The sequence below is a fragment of the Limulus polyphemus genome, unplaced genomic scaffold, assembly GCF_000517525.1.
Source record: "Limulus polyphemus unplaced genomic scaffold, Limulus_polyphemus-2.1.2 Scaffold3291, whole genome shotgun sequence".
Classification (NCBI taxonomy): domain Eukaryota; kingdom Metazoa; phylum Arthropoda; class Merostomata; order Xiphosura; family Limulidae; genus Limulus; species Limulus polyphemus.
This window is the reverse complement of record NW_013668901.1, coordinates 24,196-33,941: the sequence shown is the minus strand read 5'-3', so window position 1 is coordinate 33,941 and position 9,746 is coordinate 24,196. Positions and strand designations below refer to the sequence as shown.

The 9,746-nt window shown below is 36.7% G+C and overlaps 1 protein-coding gene across 1 annotated transcript in view; it reads right to left on the bottom strand.

Moving 5' to 3' along the window:
• Nucleotides 1-9,746, bottom strand: part of LOC106469086 (amino acid transporter AVT3B-like) — a 103,222-nt gene that overhangs the window by 80,394 nt on the left and 13,082 nt on the right. The window contains exon 2 of the mRNA XM_022397495.1: nucleotides 5,073-5,138. Within this exon, the coding sequence (XP_022253203.1) occupies nucleotides 5,073-5,127 (55 nt within the window). The 5' untranslated portion in view covers nucleotides 5,128-5,138. The remainder of the gene's footprint in view (nucleotides 1-5,072; nucleotides 5,139-9,746) is intronic.

Below are 9,746 nucleotides of genomic sequence, written 5' to 3'. Positions count from 1 at the left end.
TATATCTATTAAAAACACAGTCATTTTAAATAAAGAACCAAACGTAAACAAACGAAAAATCAAGGAATCTATCTTAATTGAACAAACAACCCTACTCTAAACCAACACCCTGGGGTGCCAAGATACCTCTTCTAAGTTTTGCAATAGTATCCAGTCATGTGACCTCTTTGTTCAGTACTGTATATATATATATATATCTGTGTCAGTGTAAATTACTTGTACCTGATGATGTCGAAACATTGTACATTTGCTGTTTTGTTAAACTTATATTAAAGTTTTTCTTCACTACCCATTCAAGCCATATCCAAGCATTATAAATTGACTATATATTGGGTTTAATTTAACTACTAAATCCAAAGCACAATTTAACTACTAAATTTAAAGTATCATTTAACTCAATTTCAGGCTATTTGAAATTATAATACGTAACACATGCTTAGCTGATTTCAGATTTTCTGTATTCTGCTCTGATAGCATTTCATGTTTTACAATTCTTCTCAGAAGGTTTCTGATCATGCGCTCAAGATAATTGCTGATAAAAGGCAGTACAGGGTGGTCAGTCTGATATTTCATCAGAAGCAGAGAGAGTTCTTCAGATATCAAAACATAAAATGATAACTTTGCTACAGAAATATCATTTGTTGCAGATTTCACAGTATTATATGCTTGACATTTTGGTACTGTGTATCCATACAAGACCCAGTAATTTTCTCAAAGTCTTCTCATCTGGTTAGAGAATCTTTGAAAAGGTGGTACATTGATTTAGGTATTGCTTCTAATTCCCAATCAGAGACCACAAGACCCATTACAGATGGGTCCAAATTTGTAATTTTTAACTGATTTTAATTTCTCATGGAAGGACCATTTAACTAGTCATCCTATTTGGAAAAGATGACTAAATATAAAATCTTTTGTCAGCTGTAAGAAATGGGTTAAGAGATCACGTGGCCAAAAAATGCAAAATCAAGAAATCTAGTCATCACAAGATTTTTTTCCCAAGTCAAAGTACCGAAGGTACACATTAAGTTCATCTTTTTGGTTTTTATCATTTAAGAATTTGTCATACAAGAGCACAAAGTCTATCTTTTCCAAGCTTTTGATACAAAGTTGATTTGATACATGGGGCCATTCTAAAGCAAGCCACATATGCAAATTTCTTCTCTCCATACGAGAAGTTGGATGCAATTTTACTATCTGGGAACATCTTTTTAAGCAGTCCCTTTATGTTTCCACAGCATTTGTAACTGTGCTGTCTTCAGGACTCACAAAACTTAAGCTTTCCATTCATCTTCTCTTTAAATATATGAATCCAGTCTGCCCTGTAATGAATAAATTGCATAATGAGGTGCTGACACCTAGATGAAAAGAAGTGAATCATCCAAAGGCTAATTGCAAAATAACACAACTTTATTAAATTGTATTGGCAATTTAGATCAATGAAATTCAGCCCATTATCTTTAATATTAAATTTAACTTACGCGTATTATTCACTTACTTACTGAACTATGATGTTGTGTTGATTTGTCGCAACAGTCAACCTAACTGACAATCAGCCCAGATTCAGAAAATATCAACTGCGTACAATTGGTGTGGCTGCTGTTGGTGAATGTAATTTATGCAAATTAGCCTCATGCTTTTACCCCTTCATATAAGTTATCACTGCAGACTCACCAATATTGCTAACATTGAAATTTTTTATGGCACACATTGCAACAAGCTAGTTGGCAACGTGCACCCATAACGAGCCATTCCTTGTACTCGTCCTTCAGAAGCCATGCATTGTTAAATATACATTTGTCTGGCATGTTTTATGCAAGTACAGAACATAAAAGTAATGATGAAAAAAAACGGATGAATAATAATTACATAATTGCTTGATTGGCAAGGCTCAGACATTGACAACCTCATTAAACCTTGTACTGCTGAAGTAATTGAAATTGCTATTCATACTTGTGCATGTGCAGTGCATGCTTGTCACTAAGAGAAGACACAAAGGGCTTGCTTGGAAGACTGTTGCCATCAGATATTAATAAACAAAATATGGAAAACACAGGAGAAAATTTTCATTTTCCATGATTTTGGAAAAATCATGGAGTAAATTCTCACTTTTACAAAACTTTCCAAAACCTGTATAAACCCTCTGAACAACGAAATGTTCTCCTAACCTATCCATTTTGTGGTATATCTAGGTGAAATTCAATTAACTTTTGAGCTATATTGGATATGTTAACTTGATAAAAGGAGATTTAATTAACATACTGATTACAAAGTAATACTAAATCTCTTACTAATTGAGTCAATGTAAAGAGAAATAATGAGACTGGACAAAGTGAAATACACAAATGCACAATCTTGATTTAACACACAAAATATAGTGTGTGTATGTGCATGCTTTTGAAAATAGCAAATTATCTCTTTTACTGAATACTCTTAGTGGCTTACAGTTCAAGATCCTGTTCCAAGCTATTTAAATGCATAGTTCCTTAATTTGCAAAGAACCTTGTATTTATCCAGTGACTAGCACCCCCCAGGTATTTGGTTGTTCTCATTACGATATAGGTGGGGCCATAATTTCTAGATATCACCTGTACTATCACTAAAGGACACTGCTGTTGACATTTCCCACAAATGCAATATTGAGTAACACCCCCCAACCAGGCACAGCAAGTATTATTTCCAGAAAATAACAAAGGAATAAAGGCAGCTAGATTTGATACTCATCTAGAATATACTGCATTAAATACTATTAGAACAGCATATGATGGTTCAGTTGGTTCTTATTCAACAACCACAAAATTTAGAACAGGTGTGATTAATCACACCTTCAGTACCTAAATCACATGGCGATTACAGGTCAAGTTTCTTTTACCACTGAAGTTATATAATATCTTCGTAAAAGTACTAATGTCCAATGTAAATTCACTGAAGTTGAATGATTTGTAATGTTCGAAATTTATAAATGTTCCCGGTCAATATATCTGCAGTTCTCGATTAATAAGCATTAATCACAGTTATAGCTTACGAAGTTTATAGCACACCAACTACAGTAACCCAATAATAGACACTGTTTTTTGGCACAACTCATTGGTTATACTTATAGCCGTATGGAGAGTTTCTTGAAATTTCAGTTTTACATAACAATACTGACGCTAACACTAGCATTTTTGTACGCACATATATTGTTGATTCTTACACTCGAGAATCTTTTACAACTTTAGAGAATAGGTGGGAGTTTTGCAATGCATATTTAACAGTATAAGTTATGTAAATTTCTAAATATAAATTAATTTAAACACACATCAATATTAAAATAAATATTTAATACTAAATCCATCACAGTAGTTCTATTTGAAACACTATTTCTTGTAACTATAGGTATCTGACCAAGTCTTTAAGATTGCTTTGGATTAGCATGTTATGTTGTTTGTATGAAGACAGAGGTGATGCGGCTGAACAACAAACAAGAGCGCCCAATGCAGCTGCAGTGAAAAGACATCAAGGAAACAGAGTGCTTCGTTTACCTTGGAAGCATAGTAAGCAGAGACGGCAGCGCAGACAAGGACGTTAGGAGCCAGATCAACAAAGCAAGGCTCGCGTTCAACACCCTGTGACTCATCTGGAACTCCAAAGCCTTATCCCTGTGCAGCAAGATCCGCACCTTCAACAGAAATGTAAAAGCAGTCTTCCTGTATGGGTCCATCCGGGACATGGCGAGTTACGAACACCATCACCAACAAGATACAAACATTCATCAAGAAGTGCCTGCGACACATCCTAAACATCAGGTGGCCAGAGATCTCAAACACAGAGCTATGGAAAAGGACCAACCAGAACCCAGTCAGCCAAGACATCAGGAAAAGAAAATGGGGCTGGATCGGACACACACTGCGAAAACCAGTTGATAACGTTACAAGGCAGGCCTTGGACTGGAACCCACAAGGGAAAAGAAAAGCTGGGAGGCCAAAACAGACGTGGAGGAGATCGGTCGGGAGTGAAGCGAAGGTCGCTGGAGTGGCATGGACCCAGCTGAGGAGAGCAGCCCAGAACAGAGTCTGATGGCAAGGTGTTGTTGCGGCCCTATGCTCCACTGGGAGTCTACAGGATTAAGTCAAGTAAGTCAACAGCTATACACATATCAATTTTTGGTATACTGTACTATCAGGATATTTTCTTTCCTGAAATATGTATAACTGACATTAGAAATGTGTTTGTTTAACTTTAAGAATATAATGTCTATTTTCCCTATAGGTCCAGACTTCTGGGACACCCTGTACTTTTAAAGTTTCAGGAGACCAAGTCCGTTGTAGAACATAAAAGTGAGACTTACCACATATTAACATCTCCAAATGTATAATATTCCTTGGAAATATCAATTCTCTAATTCACAGATGATCATACTAATTTTTTGCTATTGTTTATAACACATAACATGTTCAACATTACCTTGAGTCACTGAAACCACATTTTCTTCTAATTTTATTTTGTGATAAAGTGGGACATTTTAGGTCCTAAATTACACCCACCCTTAAAAAAACCTTTGAACAACTCTACTTGATTGACAAGAAAAATGCTAATATCGGTGGTAGTTACAAATTGCTTTTCAGGAGAAAATTACATTATTTTTAATTTGTTATAACTATTTTTCATATCTTTCTAGATCTGAATTTGTTTTAACAATACTAGATGGATTTATACAAAAACTCATTTTTTTTAGGTTAAAGTACATAGGAAACATCTTACTTTTCAAAATGAATTAATCTTCAAAAATAAAGCATCAAAATTATTCCTATAATTACACCTTCACAAAAGTCAGGAACTATTACTTAGAAATCAGCTTTTATCATAATTGTTTGCATGATTAGAGAAAAATGTTCGATTATTACTAAAATCAACTTTACTTCTACAAATCATTAACATTTTCAAGTCATAGCTAATCTTTACTGGAGTGAGAATATGCTGGATAAATTAATTCTCAACTTTTTTTAGGTAGCCTACTAGTGTTCTTATATTTTAAAAACTATTTATTATTGGAAAGTCAAATTTATACTTTTCCTATACTACATTATACTCACCTAGCTGAGAGACTAATATAGTCACATCAACAAGCCACCTCCCAATATTACCCATAGCGTGTTGACCTGTAAAAAAAAGAAACAAAAATACATAAGATATTCATTACACACTTTTCTTACACAAAAGGTTATTCATACTTTTATAACTAGTATGACTTTGTTTCATGAAGTATATTTTCCCACAATTACAAAGGTTGAGTATATTATGTTGAGTCTCAACATGTTGTTACATTTCATGTTTGCCATGTCCAGTCATGCTCTATCAGATGACCATACATCTAGGCCTGGGATTTCCCTGCCAATATTAAGAGAGAGTGGCCTGCAGTCAAGAGTAACCTGGCTTGGTGGATGTTGTTGTATTTGGTATCTAAAGGTCTGGCTCTCCTCTGTTATGGAAAATTTTGAGTACTGTTTAAGAATACAGCTTCTAGCTGATGTTAACATTTTCCCTACTTGAGAATGTATTTCAGATTGATACTGAAACCTCTGTTAATGTAAGAGCAATTAGCTCATAAAACTGATGAGAAGAATTTTACATATATTAATATGGACTCCACCAATTGATCTTCTTTGTGCGATTATCATTAGAACACAGCTCTCCACCAATAGCATAATGACACATCCTCCATCCACAGCAAACACCTGTAAGCATTGAGAACTAGCATTTCAACAAAAACTCATTTCTGATAAGGCAAATGACACATCAGAAGTGAAGAGAAAGGGTGAATGATTCTGTGAAGATATGATTTTTCCATTTGAAATGCATTTTCTGTTAAGAAAAATATTAACTTCAGAAATGCTACTCACCTCTCCACAATACCAAGAACTATAATCCCACATAAGAAAATAGAAGAGGAGCCAGTGTAGATAAATAAATTCGAAAAGATGAGATCCTACCTGAAATTATAGCATAAGAAAGGGAAAACCCATGAGGCATGTCACCAGGTGGAGCATCCTGATCTTCCTCAATGCAGGGAATAACTCTTCACCCCATAGAAGTAGAGCAAATGTTACAGTAAGAAAACATTCTGCATGGTGATCAAGTGTCTCATAGGTGGAAAGAATTTAAGATTACTTAATCTACAATTATATTTCAGGTGGTTAGAAGAACACAGGTGTGTAGTGTAGCTAATGCAAATCATAAAATACTTACCAGAATACGTAGATGCAGAGAGGAATTTTCCCAGACCTACATGCCAAAGAGAACAGAAAACCTATCCAGCTGGCTTAACCACTGGGAATGGCTTGGTTCAAAGTGTAGTTGGGTGGCCTGTACTATACTTCCAGGTAACAGCCCAGCCTTAGTTCTGATCGAGGAGTGCATCTACTCAGTCTCATAACAGTGGAAATATACTGACCAGAAGAGAAACTCTCCATACAGACCTCCCTAGCAGATTGGGACTTTACTCACTAGAAGACACAAGGAAATAGGAATTTACATGGGGGAGAATGCTGCTGGAGTGGTGCTTTGACCAAAGAGTAACCATCATATCTGCATAAAGTCTCAAACTGATAGACTGTATAATGAGTTAAAACAAAAAGGAACAGCAAGTACTAGCCAGGTATGAAGGCAAGCTAACATCTAGTGCAATCTTTTTTTAAACATTTTTTTTTGAAAGTAAAATATATACATACTACTGAAGCAGTTTTGTAGACAACCACATCTCAACAGCAGTAACTGAGGAGAAGCAGATGGTCTGAGAACTGTCTGTTATCTCCTATTCGATGCAGATTTCACGAAAGAGAGAAGTATTCCCTGTGAAGCAACAACTGTCATGTGGTGGGTTTCATCATCTTCATAATATAAATATATAGAAGTAATAAAGTGATTGTAATACCTGCAAGAAAATAAATATATAATAACTCACCTACTTAGAACATCTGTGAGAATTTAAGAGAAGCAACTGGAGGAAGTCAAAAATCACAGGTAGGTGAAACTGCAATGTAGTGGAAGTAATGTGGCACTACCGTGTTGAAGGTCATCCAAATCCTCACTTGTAAAATCTCATCCATGGGGTATTGATGGTTAGAGGCAATAGAAACTGAGATAACAAACTTGGTGGAAGGAGAGATGAAAGTGATGAAAATCATTACCCATAAGAATAAAATAGCCTGATGAAGTGTAAAAACAACCAATAAAAGTGGAAGGTGTAAGTTACAAAAGGAAGAGAAATCTAATGGCAAGAAAAGATGCTGACGATTGCCATGAACAGCTCCTACAGGACATAAAAGACATTCAAGATTGGAACAATCATACAGGGAAGGGAGGTTGATTGAAAAAAAACAGTTGACCACCCTCCCATGCAGACTAAGTTTTGTGGAGGAAGGAGTGATCAGAGAGTAATATTAACCTGTCAGTGGGAAGCTCCCCAAGTAACAAGAAGAATGTGTGTCTTAAGAGAAGGATGGTACAGAGAACAGGTGGCTAGTGGCTGGAATGGGGAGAAGGGGGAAATGTGTGAGAGCTTTAAGAAAACAACAAAAAAAGGTGCAGGAAAACTGACGAAAAAGGCTCAAAAACATCCATAAGATGAAAGAAAGTAAAGATTAATGGCCGGGGAAAGACAGAAGGTCATGCACATACCCATTGCAGAAATTGGAAGAAGTCGAAGAGGAGAATAGGAACATAAAAATAGATTGAACCAATCTGGACTAAGTGTAATACACTGTCAGAGCTTTAGAGTCTGGAGCTTAGAATTAAAAGAATGCAAGCTGGTTGATGAGGGTGAGTCAAAAAAAAGGCAGTGATGAAAAGACTCCCAAAGTGGGAGCAAATCCACAAAAAATACCAAAGGATATAGACCACTCTGTGGGAAAAATATGGTCTAGGTGAGATAATCAATCTACCACAAAGGTCTAAATTCCCAAGTCATAATAGACTGACAACCAAACGTAGTGGTCATAGGCCCAAAACAGAGATCTAAAGTAAGAACGTCAGTGGATGGAGACCAGCTTCCGAAAATGGAACAGGTGTCCAGAACCAAACCTTACCTGAACAAAGGCACTGGTTGACAGGTTTTGTTTGTATGTTTGATTCTTGTTAAGCACAAAGCTACAAAATTTGCCACCTGTGCACCTACTAAAGGTTTGGAAACAAGAAGTTTTAATTGCTAAAGTAGACACAAGGAAAAAGACTGTTGATCTCTGGACATTCTGCACTGATCAGTCAGAGTCCACTGAAAAGGACCTGTTCAAGAGGAATAAGGCATTCAAGAGAAGAGAGTCCTCAAAAAGACCCAAATCCTCTCACACAAGAAAAATAAGGAGAAACAAGAGTCTTGGTATCAGAAGTTCCATACCAAAAAGACATAAAAGAGAAGGCTAATCCTGCCCTTATGTGTACGAGAGACTGAGTATGAGTCAAGACTGAATTAGAATGTTGAGCCAACCATCCAAAACGAAATGACTCCTGAAGGAGAAAGGAGGTAGCAGCAGTAGATGCTATATTGAATGTAGCAAGTAGAAGCCAAATGCTCATAATGCAGTGGAACAACAGGCCTAAGGAATTCAGCCTCTGAGCAAAAGCCCACTCGATCCAATTGAAAGTACAAAGGGCTTTAGACAACCCAAAAGGAATGTCTGTGAACAGAATATTTGACCATTGTGAACAAATTAAAGAGAGGAAAAGGTGGGCAGGCAAATCAGGACATGAAAGAAGCACATTACATCAGAAAAAACTACTTAGAATCAAAGAATGACCAAAGCTAGATCATGTGGAACAGACGTAAAACAGGTTGCCAATCTCCCATCTGAGTGAGAATGTTTAACAATTTTTCATTTTTCTTTCACATAAGAAAATAAAGGGAATAAAAGTAAACTACAACTTGTAATGAAAATTTAGAACAACAAGCACCAATATTCCATTCATTCTTAAAAAAAAACACATTGGAACAAAGCAGTCCTCTGTTGAAATGCTAAGTGCTCATGGGGATTTACCATGCACAGAGGATGTGTTGTCCTCTGACTGGTGGCAGACTATAGTCTAATAATCATTACATCATAGGCTGGTTCAGTTCACATTAATATGGGTAAGGTGTGAGTTTCATTCAAGACTTGTGACATGCAGCTAAGAGAGGTAAAAGTTCTTAGCTCTGTAGAGGGGTGAGTAGTGGTTCTGAATCAAATTTTGTTGTAATAAGCATTTATGTGTTTTGTAACTTTCGACTTTTTGCTTTGTTTTGTGTTTAATGGAAAGGGGATTTTAACTTTTAGATTTTTGTTTATGTTTGGGCATTAGGGGGAACTATATTGTACGCCTCCTTCAGCCAGGTTTGACCATGGATGAGCATCCGTCCATTGTTAGCTCATGTTGATCGCTCGTCTAGAGCAGCGTCTCTTTTGACTAAGGAGACCAACACGAGAGTGACAGTCCCGATTGCAGAGGTCACATGTGTGCGTTGACGCTGGTCTGTTGGCTGCCTGTTCCTTTTGATGCGCCCGCTTCTCTTCTGCCACCACCGTCAATTCCTCTTCACCGATCTTCAGCTGTTTACGGAGAGTGTTTCTCCAGATCGCGTGATCGGCAGCGATGTCCTCCCAAATTCCGGTGTTGATGTTGAGCACCTTCATGTCTCTTTTGCAAATATCCTTGTATCTCAGCTGCGGGCGACTGATGCCTCTCTGTCCTTTGGCAAGCTCTCTGTACAGGATGTCTTTTGGGATTCGGCCATCCTT